Source organism: Anser anser (genome assembly GCF_964211835.1).
Source record: "Anser anser genome assembly, chromosome: 1".
Lineage (NCBI taxonomy): Eukaryota > Metazoa > Chordata > Aves > Anseriformes > Anatidae > Anser > Anser anser.
This window is the reverse complement of record NC_139720.1, coordinates 168,901,255-168,919,023: the sequence shown is the minus strand read 5'-3', so window position 1 is coordinate 168,919,023 and position 17,769 is coordinate 168,901,255. Positions and strand designations below refer to the sequence as shown.

The 17,769-nt window shown below is 42.3% G+C and overlaps 1 protein-coding gene across 13 annotated transcripts in view; it reads right to left on the bottom strand.

The window, feature by feature from the left end:
* Positions 1-17,274, bottom strand: part of KLF12 (KLF transcription factor 12) — a 247,046-nt gene extending 229,772 nt beyond the window's left edge. For 5 of the 13 annotated variants that reach the window (XM_083826757.1, XM_083826758.1, XM_083826750.1 and 2 more), the window contains exon 1: positions 16,391-16,744. Coding sequence is in view for 5 of the 13 variants with exons in the window: in XM_083826745.1 (XP_083682871.1) it covers positions 13,753-13,842; positions 16,605-17,135 (621 nt within the window). In the remaining 8 variants the exon portion in view is untranslated. The other 8 variants (XM_083826755.1, XM_083826756.1, XM_083826745.1 and 5 more) reach the window with 7 other exon arrangements.
* Between the last annotated feature and the right edge of the window lie 495 nt (positions 17,275-17,769).

Genomic DNA, 17,769 nt, shown 5'->3' with positions numbered 1-17,769 from the left:
ACCTAAGGACAGACGTTGACACTGTTTCTCTGGAGCCGTGGCAAAGCTGCAGAATGATCTGAGCATTCAGTATTACTCTAGCAGTAGTAAGTAGTAAGTATCACATAACTATTTTGAAAATCTATCTATACTTGCTAGAAACAATAAGGAATCTAGAGCTGAAAACGGTATCAACATTCTGACAGGAAAAACAGCAAACACTTAAAGCTCTCCTGATGTTTCTACAGGACTGAATTTTATTCACTACCAATTCACTGGTCACACCTTAGAAAAACAAAGGAAATTGGAGGAGAGCAATGGGACTAAGGTATATTTTTTTCATGATCACAGCCCCAAGGCAAGCATACCTTAGTCATTAGAATAGTAGCCACATAACCAAGCTATTCAGAAGACACGCGTCATATTATAAATAAAAGAACCAAGAATAATTTTCTCATTTCAGATAAAAGCAGTATCACACTGCTATCTCATACATTTCCATCTCTTATTTTCATACTCTGATAATTCTCCATACACATTCGCTGCAGTTATCCCTTCTTCCTTCTAAGTTTAAGTAAAGAGCACTGACTTCTGTTCGCTTTTCATCTGGAGGCATTTAACTTTTAATCAGTCCTTCAATATGAAATTCAGTTTGTATTGGCACAATGGCTTCACATAAAAACAATCATAATTTTAGCAGAACTCTATTATGCTGCGAATCCTTGCTTCCATCTTGACTTACTTTGCAGTAATCCATGCAGTTTATTTGGTTACACAAAGAACCACAGTTCATTTGACATAATTACCTCCCTCTTCTATTAGTATCTGTTTGGCATCCTGAAAAGCTATATTCACATTTTCTTGATGCATGTTCACGGTCCTCAACAAATGACTTCATAAACCTGCTGTTCTGCCTTTGGCCATATAAAAGTTTACCTTCTCTAATTTTTGTAACTTTTACCTTTTGTAACTTCTGTAACTCTATCTGTGGACTTTCAAACAAGCATACAACAAACAAAAAAGTAAAAGACTCATCAAGCAAGCATTTCCCTTTCTCACTTTTCCTTCTGTAAAGGAAAACACCCAGAAACCTTCTTTTCCTGATCTACTGACCTCCCCTTCTGCCTAACGCTTCTGGCCAGTGTGTGGCATCACTGACAGTGGAACCAGTATGAGTGGTGACTACAGCTTGCAGAGGAGGGACAGGCAGCCTGGGAGATGGATGACAACAAGGACCGTGACTTCTTCCACACTAATGAGCACGCAGAGGCAATCACTGTCCACTCTGTACAGAGCTCAGCTCTTGTAAAATGCACAGAAAACTCTGCTCTATGCTTATTCTCACATACAAACACTCCTTTCCCCTCAACGTGAATCTAATACCAACTTCAGGATGCCCTGTATAGTATATATCATGCTCCAGGGATAAAGGTACTTCCATTCTGAAAACATTAACAATTCCAGCAAGACCAGATTATGACCAGCAGCCTTTAAAATTAAGTATATAAAAGTATTCCTATATGATAAGAACAAGTTATCCAGGAAATGCAATTTGCTTGCCCTTCTCACAAACTCTTTTGCATAAACATAACTAAGAGCATAAAAGTCACCCTCCAAAGTACACAGAAACTTTTAGAAGGCATGAGAAGTAAAAAAGTCAGGTTTCACCCCATCAGCTGAGAGCAAGTCACTGAAGACCTGATTTTTAGAAACATGCATGTTAACTTCAGTGAGAGTTGAGCCATTTAACACACGTGAAACCAGAACCAAATTCAGCACTCCCTATTCAGCAAAACCCTCACAGATTCTCTCCCTTCCTTCTGAATCTAGAATTAGCTATTACATCAAGGAACATAAAAACCCAGAATTATTATAAATATAATTTCATGGACATGTAGTAACTTTCAATATGGTCTGCACTCTTCAGAGATATTAATTTAAAAGCTTGAACCAACAGTTTTGGATTTCCTCTAAGCTGCAGCTTTCTCAAGTCAATATTTGTAAATCATGTTTCACGTTTCCAAGGAAACCAAGTGGGTAATACCTCTTGCAAACAGCCTCTTTCAATATACTTTTCATGGCTACATGGCTCACAGAAGTTATCCTTGGTCTCACAAAGGAAAGAAGTTGCACTTTTCCTTGTATCTTCTGAAAAAAAAAAAAAAGTAGGCCTACAGAAGCAACTCAAGCAGCTTCTATGGCAAGAACCTACAGACATCGCTGTGGACTTTCCAATCTGAAGCATACGTATAATAACCCTTGTATACTGTAGAAAATCTGAGTATTTTTTCCAAATACTAGTAGACCTTAAAACATTCAGGGTACATAGCATTACATTTATTTTGCACAAGTAAAAGTGAGGCACTTGTTAAATGATATCTAAATTATCAGCCAGTACACCACCTATAGAGGCCCGAACATACCTCACCATCCCTCTCAGAAATGTATTATGCATCTAATAATAAAGTTCAAGTGTTAATGAAGATAAAGACCAAACCCAGAGTAACATATTACAATAGAATACTGCTTACTTGTTTTCTTTTCCTATTATTTTTCTTATTTGACAAACACTGAAATCAGTTTAAGGCATGACTAGCTTAATGAATTCTGCAAACAAAAGGTTACAGTGATGTACTCAAAGTCATTTTGTTGTTGAGATCTTTGGAAGAAGCAAACTTAACAGCAAAGCAACAAAGAAATAGTATAACTGGAGAGGAACAAAAATAAAGCAGAAAAAAATAAATCTATGAATTCCACTTCAATTCCTGTGAAGACTTAAAAAGAAAAAAGACAGCAACAGTATTTTTGTGTTCTTGCACACTTGAGACAGTTCAAAGCAAAACAGAAATCAATTGTCATGTTTTTTAGAAATGTTGTGGGACTTCCGTTTCTAAAAAGCCTGGTGATGCATTTCTAAATGATGCACTTAAAGGGCATCATTATGTGTCCAAACACCCTTGCCGTCAAAGACTCTGAAGTTTTACCAAAAAAAGTCCAGACTAAAAAAAAAAAAATACATATCCTGCTTTCCCATCTGTTCGCATCTACCTACAAGACACCCTCAAGAACCGTTTAATACACAAAATACACATTCAAAGTTCCTCAGGTTGTTGCACTCAATTCACAAGGTAAGAAATGAGTATTCTTTGGTGGCTCAGTGTAACAAGAGAACCACAAGCCCTTCAGAAAGGACCTCAGCCTCCTCCTGACATGACAAACACCAAGCCAAATCCATGGAGCTAGATGGTCAGAAATTTTTGTACCCAGATCCACCTGCAGCCTACAAGAATCCAGGTTTGAGAACACCACACAAAACAAACCTGCAGCTTCTCAACAAACGTAGATGCAGCAGGAGGACTCTTTTGACTTTATATGAGAAGATTGTTCACACAACAACAAAAAATGATCCCATTAAAAAGGAAACACTTTACATAACGTACCAGGCATCACATTAGCTATGTAAACTTTTGTGGCCAGCAGTGAAAACCATTTACTGTCTTATAAAATTTCTCAAAGTTTTCTGGTCTAAGAAACATCATTCTACAGCTGAGAATTGAGATATTTCTAAAGGACAATATCTTTAATGGTTAATAACTTGATTTGCAATTAGGGAAACCCATGTTGTTTGAAAACATATTCAGCGACAAATAGGGCTTGAAGGATCTTGACTCACAGCTCAGCAGCCATGGGCTTTCTTTATGACCTCTGCTAACGAAACACACATGTACACATGTTAGTTTACTTTTCTTGGATCATTTGTGTCCTTCCCACAAACATACACTCCTTGATTTCACAGTTTCTCCCCCTGCAACCTGCCTTCATCTCAAGAGATACACACAGAGCCCAGTTCCACAACTGAGAAAGAGATGGGAAAGACTAGAAATACTCTCAGAAGATACCGGAGCCACTCCTCAACACAACAAAACCACCATGAAGACACACACAAAAGGCAGTCCTTGCCCAGGCTGCGAGGACAGGAAAAGGCCCAAGAGAAACTCCTTCTAGACCCCAAGTGAAGCCATCGTCACCGTGAACCTGAGATGTCCCAATTACAAAACAGCAGGACACACAATGCACGTGACAGCTTGACCTTAACAGAAGAAACGGAGTTGCTTTCCATGTGGCAAGCTGTGAGGTTATCACAAGCTTTCCCGAAGGTAACACAACCAGCGCCGAGATGCCACGTGCAGTTCCAGCTGTCTACTGCATTAGCTCCGAAAATAACGGGTTACTGCTTTACTGCAGTGTTTTCAAGAACTGCTGTAATAAATCTTCAGCAGAATTTCAGGACTCCAGGGACCTGTAACGTGCTATGTTATCTATAACATGAAAATATAAATTAAGGAATGACTGGTTTTTACATTTAGAAATGCGTGCAATGGAAACTAATGCTGCATAAAAACACACCTCGGAAGTAAAAAAGATAAAAAGGCTAATAGACATTGGGTAGAGAAAACAAGAGCAATATTACTGGTAAAGAACAACAAGCAACATCTAAAACTTGCACTTTAATAAATGAAATCATTATTAGCATTTGCAGAGAAAAGTTTCTAAGCTAATGACTGAATATGGTTTAGGCTCACATTTCTTTTTTTTGCCATATGAAGAGCTGTACTCAGAAGACAGAGTTCAAAAGCTCCATGGAGAGCTGTTCACAAGTCTCAAACACCACTGCTTGACTGTAAGAGGCTATTTCTTAATAAACTGGTAGTCCATAAAGCGCATAAAAATCATGAATAGTAGTAAGTCCAATAGAGTACAGTACAAGCCCACTTCAAGTACCCCACTGGAAGCTTAAATCAAGATATTGCAGAGTAAGATGAAAGGTGAGTCTGTCAGGAGGAGAACTGGGGCAAAAGCTGGGATTGCAACAGGTGGCAGGCGGTCAGTTTGATTTTAGAAAGGTGATGTTTCCCCACAGACCTATTAGTTCTGCAACAATATAAGACGTGTATAATATTTGTTTTACTACGTACTTCTCTTTCTGTTTTTAAAATACAGATAAGTAAACACTGATTTGAACTTCTCTCAAGAGCACAACAGGACATTATTTTGGCAAAGAACTTCAACTGAATATATTTCTAGTGCTCTTTACCTGGTGAGCCATTCACTTTCTTCCCAGACAGCTTGAAGCATTAATAAAATCTTGCCTCTAAATGGCACCTTTCAGTTTTCCAACTTGCTGCACAAGGCTACATTGCACAATGGTCCTTGTTCCTAATCCTGATCCTTCTTACATGACCTACAGTAGTTACATTAACCTGGAGAAAGAAAATGACAGAACCAACAAATTTCCTTTTCCTTCCTTGAAAAGGAGGAAGGGAATTACATTTCCAATTGCACAGTTGTAAATTTTCCCATTTTTTTAATCATGCTTTGGCATTTAGTTGCTATTTCAAGAAATTAAGGAAAAGTCTGGGAGGGAAAAAAAGCCTTCAGTTTGGTTTCCTTATATACTTATCCAAGATTATAGTTTTATAATCAGAGTATGTAGAAATAAGCTTTATTTACAACTGTTATCTCCGAGAAGACTGAGAAAATAGAGCAGTGCATATGTAAACATGGAAGCAAGGCTCTAAAAAGGATGAAATAATGATAGGAAGAAAAAAAATGGAGTACCAGCAGGACATCAATAATAAAATTACTGGGAAAGAGCAGAACTTCCTGAAGTCGAGCCAAGCTCAGCAAAATCACCTGACACTCGTACTCCCTCTTTTAAAACGAGTATGATTAACGAACAGCAGTTATGGGGAGGGAAAACAGAGTACCCAAACAATAACAGCATTATTACATTTGAAATGATCCTGGCTAAGTGCATGAAGAAAAAATGGTAAGCAAGAGACAAAAAGGTCTTAAGTAGTGCAACATAACATAAGCACACAAAAAACTGAGCATGCGTAATCCTACTCATCTGATATCCCTGGCCAGCAAGCGTTGTATTTCATGCTTCAAATAAAATATACGGAGTGGGCATGTCAGAAAAGGCACTTGAGAAATAGGGTGTCAACAACAATAGATGAGAAAAAGGGAAGCCTTCATAAAAGTTACTTTCATATGCAGCTTCACAACATGAGAATAGATGGGTACTCCTATCTTTTGACAAAGTTTAAAGCTTCCAGAAGCAGCAGCCTAACAAACAGCATTCCAAAGCCTCTATGGTAAAGAAATAGTCTTCCTGTAACATTGTTGTAAATTCTAACGAAAATTTCTGACTTTTATTTATTCTTCTCAAAAAAGTTGAGAGACGAATTTGAAATTATAAAAATGACTTAAATTCCTTCCCTCATCAGCATTCAAGGAGTACTCACTCGCTATTGAAGTTTCAAAGAAATTACCATTACCAGTTTGATAAAAATCACGGACTAAACAAAACTGAAATGGAGTAAACTAATCCATAAGCAGGTGCATAAAAAAGCTTCTTCTTTTCCACAGCTTATTCAACTACTACAGACCAGTACCTAGCTCATACAAAAGTTGAAAAAAATCTACTGGGAGCAAAAAAACCAAGGTACCTTTCTTTTTTTTCCTTCCAGTCTTAAGATAAACAATATGCTGAAGGATGATACGTACTAGCTGCAAAACCCTCAAGTACATTCTAAATAGAAACTGAGTTTCACTTTTCCTTCTTATACTACATTTTTCCTTTATTTAATATAAGTATTAGTTTTAAGCACAAATACTTCTTAGTAGGATTTCTACAGTAACCTGGCACATTAAAAATAAATTATTTTTATTATTTTGATCTGAGCGATGTTTTCTACAGTTTACCAGAGTTCTGATTTCCACCTAAGAACAGCTCGAACAGGTCAGTATTTAAATAAAACCATCCAGTAAATAAGAAACATAGCATTTGACATACTGTAATATTAAAAAAAATGATAAAAATAAAGCTCAGAAAAATTAACTCCACAAAGTTTTAAATACATGGGTATGCGTTCTCTCAACTAAAAACCGGCATATGTGGCATAAGACTTTCTGCTGTGTATCAGCATGCTAAATGTCCCTTAGACAATGGACATCACTGGAAATGAAAAATGAGGAAGAATTACAGTAACAAAAGCAGCTTTAAACTGGTTGCTTAAACCAAAGTTTCCTGCTTGCTATCTTGAAGTAAAAACGAGCTAAATCAATTCACCGTCTTCAACAGCTACAAATTAAAACACTGATCAATTATGCAAACTCTGAAAGCAAAGACAGAGAAGGAACTGACAGGAGACTGGTTGACCACTCACTTAAGAGACAGAGGTACAAGGTTAAATGGCTGGAAGCCAAATATATGGATAAATTTAGGGTACATATAATGCATAAAGATTAGGGCAATTATAATCACTGAATCCATTTACCAAAGAATATAGGTGATTCTTCATCACACAATGTCTTCTACGATATGCTCATGTATTCACAAAACGTTAAAGCTCCAACGAAATACACTTGCTTAATCCAAGTCCAGGTGATATTCTCTTGATGACTCAATTGAAACTGAATTAGATGATCATAACCATCTTGTCTGATCTTCAAATCAATGAATTTACAATCCAACCCTACGTTCAGATCTCTTTTTTTTCTTCTCGCTTCAGAAAGCCAATCAATATAACTTCATTTGACTTTACGGTAAGTTCCTTCTGGTATCTGCTTAAATGACAGTATGTCCATCATCAACTGAAAACTTCAAACAACCAGCCATCACTTGAAACCATCCTTCAGGATGGCAATGAACTCAAAATGAAGCTTCACTCTTCAGTTAACATTTTAAACATACGCTTTTCAAAGTCTTTTTCACTAAGTCAATACAGATTTAACACACATATTCACATGCTACCCTATCGGGGGAACTTGACACGTTCTTTAGCCTATGACACAGGGAATTAAATCCTGCTCTCAATATTGGGCTTTACGTTTAGGCAGAAGAGAGCAGTACAAAGAGTTAAGAAAACCCGTGCCAGACACCAAGAACAATGATAACAGTTTTACAGGAATAAAGCCTAGAAGTACTCCTAAATCCCTGAATTAAGAGTTGTTTCAGAGTCGCATGCCTCCCACTAGAGGTACAGAACATGATGGTTTCCAAAACCAGTGATCATACTAAAACTGTCAGAATTAACTGAATTTGGCAGCTATGGCTAAACGTGAACTTGTTTATCCAGGCAGAAGTCCTTAAAAGTCTTCGGAACTTGCATGCTGGCCAAGTTAGGCACCACTTTTTCTGTGGCATTTGCAGTGCAGTCAGGATGCTTTTTAGGACGCGATTCCCACACTTCGCCCAGTTGCCAATGCTCAGACTTCATAAAAGCTGCAGCTTAATCATTCGGCCTTTAAACTAAGAACACCATAATGTCTGAAGAATGCTGACAAGCATTACTGGTTTAGATCATATCAAGTGATTGCCACGGCACATGGCAATCTATATAGCCCTTCTATAAGCATTTCTTTTACAGATTCTTTTGTATAGGTAATTTTTTTGTTTGTTTTGCTGAATTAATTTTATAGCACAAGGACATTTCAGCCAACAGAATTTTCGTATTTCTAATTTTTAGCTGATACAAAGGTATTTCATGCTACATTTATGTTACTATTTATAATACCACAGTAATATACAAGGATACGTCAAATATCTAACACTAAATCCAGCTACAACATCCATCACCACCTGACACCCCAACCACAGCTCAAAAGACAACTATATCATTAGCCTGCAGGTTCAGGTGTGTACACAGCAGTACAAAAAGAAAAGTTTGGAAGAAAAAAGCATAGAGTGGAAAATAGAGTAAAGTTGCTATGCCATTCATAAAATGAAGATGGCTTTAAAATAACCCAGGACCCAGAAAATCCAACTAGGAATACAAATTAAAGAAGTCTTTTTATTACAAGACTCTGTCCCATTCAGGTCATCAGTGGAAGGGTTACACCAGGATGAAAAGGATGTCAGAAAACAATATTTTTCACCCAAAGAGAGACAGTGCAGCATGTCACAAGAGGCAGAAGAAGCAATAGCTAAACACCCAGTGACAAGAACTCATGGTTGTGAAGAAGCTAAACTGACCGCAGTCAGAAGTAATCAAAAGAAAAACTTTCTCCTTTTATTTTTAATTCCTATTTTTCTAGGGGAGGAAGAAGATATGTCAATGAGAGCTTCACGCGTGTGGAACTTTGGCAATGTTTGGGAGGGATGTGAAAGTACAAGTATTTCTCACTTCTGCTGATAGACATGCCCACAAGATGACTCGGGTACCGAATAGCTAAGATCCCAGTGCTTTCCCTAACGAAGAAAACCACAGCCTGGTTGAGGGTGCCCACTCTCACAGCGCATGTGGCGAGTTAATTGACAAATAATGGAAGCCACAAAAAAAAAAAAAAGCACATGGTGCATGGAACTCACACTCCCTTCCTCTCCCCCAGCAGATGACATTATTTGCTTGATGTGACTATTGTAAACTTTACCCCAACAGTCCCAACCAAAAATTACAAGTTACCAGTTTGTCCACCTTCTCAAAATGCAAGGCCCAGAACTACTGCTATATATTCTTCAGGTATATATGTTGAAGACATTTTTAGCAAAATGTTGATTTAGCTGAATATAGATCTGGAAAGTAAAAGTGAAAATGGCAAAGCTTTCTAAATTAACAGCCTCCAAATCTGCCTGCCAACTAGACCGAGTTTGCATGCTTTCCTTTTCAGAAGGGAGAAAAAAAATAGTCATTGTGTTAATGTTTTCCTTTCAAAATGCTGTTGGGTACCATCTATACAAAAGATTTCATTGACTAGATAGAATCTGTGAAAAATTAAGTCATCTTGTAAGTCTTACTGATTGACAGAAACTGGAAAGGAGTGATTTTCCCCACCTCTGTTTTAGGGGGGTTTTTGTTGGAAACTCTCTTCATTTCCCACTTAACCTAAATTTTCTTGCAACAGAAAGATTCGATGAAAAAGAAACTGGAATAGCTCCAACTACTGTCCAACACTTAGAAAGATTTTAAAGTGTCATCGATCATAGCTCTTTACATGCTCTTCTACATGCACTGCCAACCCTCACTCCAAGACTAATTCAAAAATGTTTTTGCCAGCATCACACACTCAAAGACAGAGAATTAAAAAAAAAAAAACAAAAAAAGAATCTCTAAAATATTCTGATTTTAAGTCAAGTCCTGCCCAGATTCGTGTGTCAGATGTTACTGAATAATACTCAGTCATCTTTCTTTCTTTCCAAGGAAGAACTGGCAATTAATAATGATTAATTCTAAATACCTCTATGGTTAACGAGGATGACCACGTGTTATCACATCTGCTATGAAAACTGTCCTGAATTTTTAGCACTTCATCTGAAAATGCCAGTCCCATGGAAAAAAAAAAATAATATTCACAGTAGATGACAACAATCCTAGTCACTCTTTGATGTTACAAATTTCTAATACTACGTTATTTAACAAACTTCAGTCATTTCAGCTGAAATTCTCAGTGTCTGCTTCTGCAAAGTTTGATTCCAACACTTTCAAGAATACATCAGGTATCTTTGACTATTTTGGTAATGGGGAAAAGTCTAAAAAGTAAAGAATATTTTTGTTTGGAAAGATTTTCCCTCAGGGAGCCACAGATGACTGATAACTTTCCCAACAGAAACTGATGGGGTTATAGAGTTGCCTTTTCCCATTCCACAGCCAACATGTTGCAATTTGAGCACCATAGCTGACAACTACAGCTGGCAGGTGCCCAAGAAGGCTTCCAGAAGCTTGCCGGTGAGATCTCCAACTCTGCACACGGGCCCGAGCATCCCTCCTGATGGACCCCATTCTCCACGCATCAGCCGCAGCGACCTGGCCAGCAGGCATCACGGTGCTCCCTGCACTGCAGACCTGGCTAAGCCCCCAGGAAACAGATGCACCAGGAAAGGGCTTTAGGGCCAAGGCAGAGAAAAAGAAACTATCTTTAGATAGCCAGAAGGGTCAGTGCATTCAAAACCTTGTGCTCCTTGCAGCTCTGGCCACTGGACAACGCCTCACACTAATTATAAGTTAGTATCGTCGCTTGCACCTTACAAAGAGGATAACCAAGCGGTTACCCTAGGCGACACCTGACAAAACTGGGACCAGAACTCGGGTCTCCAACACGACACATCATCTGATTAATTATCCCCTTTGCTGCACTGATGTCCAAGGTCATGCATTTGATTGTTCTGTGTTTAAACAACGAGAACATGCTCACCCCACGGCCAGGAACAAAGCTGGGGATTTCTGAGTCCCATCGTTACTCTGCTATGTAGCGAATACCGTGCCAGCCGTTAGCAAAGAGCGTACTTCATTCCCCCCTCTGAAGGCTGGTTCACACAGAGGACAAAAGCTTGCTACTGCTAACCAGGCGTGCTTTAACTCAAGTGGTGCTGGTCTGTGCTGTGACTCCAAAGCCCGTCAATGCAAGCGCTACCAGCGACCCACAACAGGATAAACACCACTGCACACAAGGAAATGTGCTTCCTCGGTGTTCCAGGAAAAAACAACACAAAACACAACACTGTGAACAAATAAACAAACCGGGAGATTAAAAAAAAATAAAAATACAGACATTGGACATTGTTAGGATTGCATTCAGAGGAAATGTCAAGCTACAATAGTCTTGGCAAAATTTATTTGTTAAAATCCTCTTTAACTGTTAAGGGTCGTCTTTGTTGACCCTAACACATGCAGCTTCAGTTCTAATACACCTTAGCTTTTGCATCCTTAACTTTGTAGTTTTATTAGACTTAATAATAATAACAGTCAGCAACCCATCACCTAGACAAGTCTTGCCCTTGCACCTGCTGCTGAGGAGGCTCCTCTGACAAAGGAGCTGATGCACACAGATGCAAAGTGCATGAAGAAAAACAGCACAAAGCATCAAAAATGGAGGTAAGGAAGATCCCCGACGGGGAAGAAGAATCAACATCACAGGATCCAGCACTCGACTCATTTTGCACTCAATATTCAGAGGCCGTGAGGGGCCTCCTGTAGCAACTGGTGGGCCAAGCTTGACTTCAGAGTCCTCTCCACCCTGTAATGTTGCAAAGAGGGAGCACAGCAAGCTGATGGCTTCTCTTAAATAAGCACCCACATTTACACACTGGCCTGTGCCAACTGCAGTCCTTGAAAACATTTTAAATGAGTCCATATATTCACTCCTGAGCCTAGTTTTACTATATATATTTCAGTTGAGCAACACTGGGATGGTTTATGCCACCATCCCTGCCCAAAAATACAGGAAATGAGAGAGAAATAGTTACATGATGAAGACATAGCCATAATTTAAAGACATCTCAATTCAAATCACATTATATTTTGCATTTATGTCTGCTGCAAAATATTCTTATATTATAGTTTTTGGTTTAGACCAAAGTCCAGATTATGCTTTCTGAAAAATACCAAGAGGTTATACACTGGAATCAAGAACAGAGAAGTCCACACAAGCGCAGTGTTATATGCAGTGTAAATATACTGACTTCTTGGCAAAGCCACCTTGATTTTTCTCTTCCTTCTGCCTCTCACTATTCTTTCAAGAATTCTGTGCCACCAAATGGTATATAAAACTAATTAAAGAACACTCTACTGTTTTTATATTATAGTTACTGCACGGGAGCGAATACAAAAACACGGATTCAAAGTAAACTTAAACCAGTCACACCAAACTTCAAGGAAGTATGAGAAATTTCATACATTTTAGGGTACCAAATCTAAACAGGTCTTTGACACAGGAAAAGGCTTCCAAATGCAAATGCAAAAGCACCAGCACAGTTTTATCATAACCCAAAAGAGACCGCACAATTTTCCTCACATTGGTCCAATTTTACCCACTTTCACAACTGGATTACATGCATGTACTAGGTCTAGCCAATGCTCTAGTCAAGTTTGTCAACGTAGCTTTGGTTTATAGCTAGGCGTACAGCTATCACGGTGACACTAAATCCTTGAAAATAACTCTTGCTGCTCATTTATTTTCACATTTACTACTGACTTAAGAAAAAAATTCATTTAGCTGAAACAGGAGGTCTGTCTAAAGTTCAGTAGTTGAACAGCACGTTCTCACAGGGTAAGGTTACATGGAGCTTTTGATTGACTAACACTGTTAAAAGTGTCTTTAGTACTACAGCATAAAAGCGTTTCTCTTTTCTACCATAAGCATATTTTTCATTAAAAAAAATAAATTTCACTGCATAGGAAACGTAGTCATTTCATGCTTTCACGTTTGCACTTTCAAGACCCCAAATTCGTCTTTCAGATACACAGCATACCCTGCACAAAAGTAAAGGAAAACCCAAACGCGGCTTAATACTTTTCTTTACATCTCACTCTTCAACATCATGCCTCTTTATATGTTTTCTTGTTAGCTGGGGAAAGTGAGCATGCTTGTGTTTGCAGCTCCTCCTCTTTCAAAGACGCACAGCTGCAGCTGTAGTAAACAACCACCAGTCAGGAGCTGAGAAGGTCAAAGTCTCAGTGCCGCATCCATCTCAGCTTTTCTAAAATTGAAATTTCCATTTTGAGAAATATGGGTTTTTATTTCTCTTTATATTTAAGTCAAGGAAAGGGAAGCCACAACCATCTCCCAACAAAATAAACCAAGACACAATTCTTCACAAGCCACAAACGGAATACTTCAGGGAAAATGAGTATTTCCCCAGCTTCATTAATACGAGACCCTGAATAAGGCATCTGTATCTTTTAGTTGAGCAAAGGCTTGGTCAAAACCCATCTTGAAGCAAACAGACCTGTTACACAACACGAATGACACTTATTTCCTTAAGAAACACACCAGGAGGTTGGCCATCCGGGAAGGTGGTGCCAGCGGTGGCGGGAAGCTCACGGAGTGGACCCAGTGACCCGAAGCTTGAAGACCGCAGCACTGTAACATCAGAAAGGCTAGCGTCAGCAGGCACTGCTCACCCAGTGATTAGAAAAGGCACACGCCTTCCCTTTGTTTGATAAGCTACTCAGGTCACACAGATGCCTGCCCAAAATCTAAACAACAGGACACCCCAAGTGCCAAAACAACCACCCAATTTCAGAGGGCTTCTGCAACACCACGGTGCGGTCAAGAGCATCCTGAATATCTACGAGAGACATTGCACATTTCGCTCAAGAAGTGCGGTCCGTATTTCTATTTAATTTCGGCAGGTACAGTCATGCGTCGTGTTGGTCTGTGGACTTGAGACTGAACAGAAAGTTGATTCCTACAACACGGGCCTGCAGCCTAAGCCCTTCTACCACTTCATGGCAGAACTAGTTCAACCCTGCAATATTTAAATCTCTCTCCAGAAGTGAAGCTCAGATCGCACAGTCAGATCCGGCCAATCCCAACAGAAATACCTGGCAGAGGACCACATGATTAGCCTGTCCTGGAATCTTAAAGTTTATTTTTCAAAGTTGTTACAAACATTCTTCTGGTCTCTCTTGGGATCTTAGGGATCTTTTCAGCAAAGGATTTTCTACAAGAGACGGGTAAGCCTGGAAATATTGTCACTAAATATTGATGAGGAAATAGATACATATGTAAAAAAAAAAAAAAAAAGTAACACCTCATCTCCCATCCCCCTTTTTACACCTCTGATATTGCTTCATTATCAGAAGCAGAAACCAAACAGCACCTCCCAAATCCCAAACTCCTTTCAGCCCCTCCAGCGCACACGCAATCATTCCTCTAACGCCCCTCGGCGTATCTCCTACGTCCTCCCCACAGCTGGGCAACCGCAGAGAAAACAGTTTTGTTTTTTTTTTCCACAGCCCTCTTTAAACGCTATTCACAACTCCATGAACTGAGAGGGTACGAGGAAAATAAATAAATAAATAAATACAAGCCACCTCATGAAGGTGCCTGTAACCTAAGGAAAAGGTTGGCTGGAAAAAAAAAAAAAAAAAGGAAAGAAAAAAAAAAAAAGGTGTTTCTCCAGCTCCTTCAATCCATGGAGAGAGAGGGAAAGGGGAAAGAAGGAACGGCCCCGAGGGTGATGTCCAGGGCTGGGGGGGCCGGGGGGCTCCGCTTCTTGCGGCGTCAGGCGCCCAGCCAGCGGCTTCAAGTTGCTCGCGTCCCATCAGCGAGGGATTTTCGCGTCTCCCCTTCGGAAGAGGAGGCGAAAATGGAAGGAGAGCCGCGGCCCGGCGGCGTGAGGGAAATGGTGCCGGCGGCCCGGCCCGGCCCGCCGCTGCCGCCCGCCTCGGGGCTGGCACCGACCGGCGGCCAGAAAATGGAGCCCAGATGCCAGGGCGGCGAGAGGCAGCCCCGCCAAGTTGCCGCCAACCGTGCGCGGCTACCTGCCGCGGCAAGACAAAACGGGCGATGAAAAGGGGAAAAAAAACGCATAGAAAGAAGAATATCGCTTATTTATGACGGTAAAACAGGAGAATACCAAAAAACGGCGGAAAAAAAAAAAAAAAAGGTTTACTTACTTATTCGGGGGCTGCCAAAGGCTAGCAGAATTTAACAGGCTTGAGCTAAACCATGATGTAAGCGAACTTATCCTCGGCACCTCGCATCGAGCAGCTCTGTTCCCGAGTACGTAACGTATCTGGGATTTTATTTATTTATATATACATATATATATATACACGCGAGCAGGTTTCGGTGCGCTGTCAAAAGCGACCGCCGCGGAAAGGTCTGCAAAGGCTTCTCGCCGGCTATCACACCCCCGCGAGAAGGAGAAAAAAATAAATAAATAAAAAAATATGTAATATATATATTTATAGGGATCCTATAAGCAAAGCCCAAGCGCTGCCGGTGCCCCCCGGTGCCGGCGGCGGGCAGCCCCGGCCGCGTCCCTCCCCCCCGGCGCCCCGTGCACATGCTTTTCATGTAAATACAGCCCTCCGCTCCCCCCCGCCGCCAGCTGACGGCTCAGCGCGGCTCTTCAGGCGTGTATTTATTTAGTGACGGGTAACGAGGGTGAGCGTGGGTAACAGGGGTGCGCGTAACCCCCCCACACACACCCCGGTCCCGGTGGCAGGGGGGCAGCACAAAGGGCTCGGCGCCTCCCCCCCCCCCCGCACTGCAAACACGCCGCTCGCCGCCCTTTTTTTAATTATTATTATTATTATTATTTTTGTGTGCGGGTGTCCCCTCTCCCCTCCAGCAGGAAAGTTGAGGGAAAGTTGGGGCGGGCGGCCCCCCCGGTCCGGTAGGGCCGTTACCGGCCGCCAACGGCCGCCGCAGCCCCCCCCGGCCGGCAGCCGCTGACCCCGCGGCCCCGCTGCCGCCTCCGCCCCGCTCCGATCGGCACCCCCCAACCCCCCGTAAATCCCTTTTTATTTATGTTCTTTAGCGATTTCACTTCGTACGAGCGGTTATTTTTTTTTTTAAAGAAAGCTGACTGGGACGGCAAGAAGAAAAAATAATAATAAAAAATAACCATAAAGCGCACGTTCAGTTTATTCCGATAAGAAACGGAATCGGCACAGACCTGAGCGGGAGCCGCAGAGCAGCCGCCTCCTTCCCCCGACTCGGGGTTCCCCCCGGCTCTGTCTGTCCGTCTGTCCGCCAGGCTCCGTCCGCCCGTCCCCCCTTCTCTCCCGGGGGCCGGGGCAGAGGCTCTCCCCGGCGGCCGGCCGCCGCTGCGGGGAAATGAATGGGGGCGGCAGCAGCGGGGGGAAGCGCGGCGCTGGCCGCCGACTTACCCGCGTCACATGAGGAGCCGCGGGCAGGGCGGCCCGGGGGTGGAGGCTCCCGGCGCCGCCTCGCCTCGCCTCGCCCACCGCCGCCGCACCGGGGCGGCAGCCGCCGCCGCTCCCCTCACACACAAAGGCCCCGCCGAGCCGCCGGGCCCGGCCCCGCTGTGCTGGGCGGCGGGCGGAGCGCCCCCACCGGCGGCCGGGCGCCGGGGGGGGGGAAAGGGGCCGCGCCTCGGCACCGGGGGTGGCGGCGGGAACGCCCCGGGGGCGCTGAGGGGGGAGCACGGGGAGGTGGAGAGAGGGGGGCAGAGCCCTGCCCGGGTACCTGGCGGGCTCAGCCCTGCCAGCCTTCCCCTCCTTTATTTTTAACGCTGCGGCTTGTGAGAAGCCTGTGAGGGTGGATTGCTGGGTTTGGTTTTTTTTTGTTTTTTTTTTGGTTGTTTTTGGGGTTGTTTCTTTTTCGTGGAGGTCACTGTGTAGGGCTGAGCTGCACCTCGGCTGGCTGAGGGATTCCTTCAGGGGAAGACTGGCCCGCATAGGGCCTGCTGGGTCGCAAAGGCTTTAAGTAACAGCACACGGAGAAAGAAGCCTTCCAAAATATTAAACTCTGTGAAAAATTCTTCGTTGTGTTTTGAAATAATTCCTCTAAACCTCATAGGAAACGAAAATGTAAATCCTGAGGTTCTGTCTTTAAACTTTGAGAAGTAAATCCCTATCTCTTCTCGAAAGTTTTCTTACAAATGAATGCTCATGCAGCGAAATGTTGTGGTGGAAACACCCTGGCCCGTGTTTGTCCCGCGTCGGAGCTACTGAGCGGGCCTAACTAGTTCCCGAGGGATTTCCTTGGGTCTGAGAGTCTTGTTAATAACGTGAAGCCGATGCGGCTGTTTTCTGCCTCCTCCCCGAGGCCTCCTGTTGCAGGGAGGAAATACAGCACGGCCAGGGCGCAGGTGAGCTGTGACCAGCCCCGGCTGCTAAGATGGTTTCTGAGCAGTGTGTGGAAGTCAGTTTCAGGAAGCTTGGTGGCCTTCGCGACTGTCAGGGTGCCGTGCTGGGCCCTGGCCTTCAGCAGGGTCAGAGCATGTCAAACATGGAAAGTTTGCTGCGAGACCCCCTCGCATTCAAGCACGGCTCAACAGCTTCAGCAGATCCCCCGGTTGTAACCTCTGAA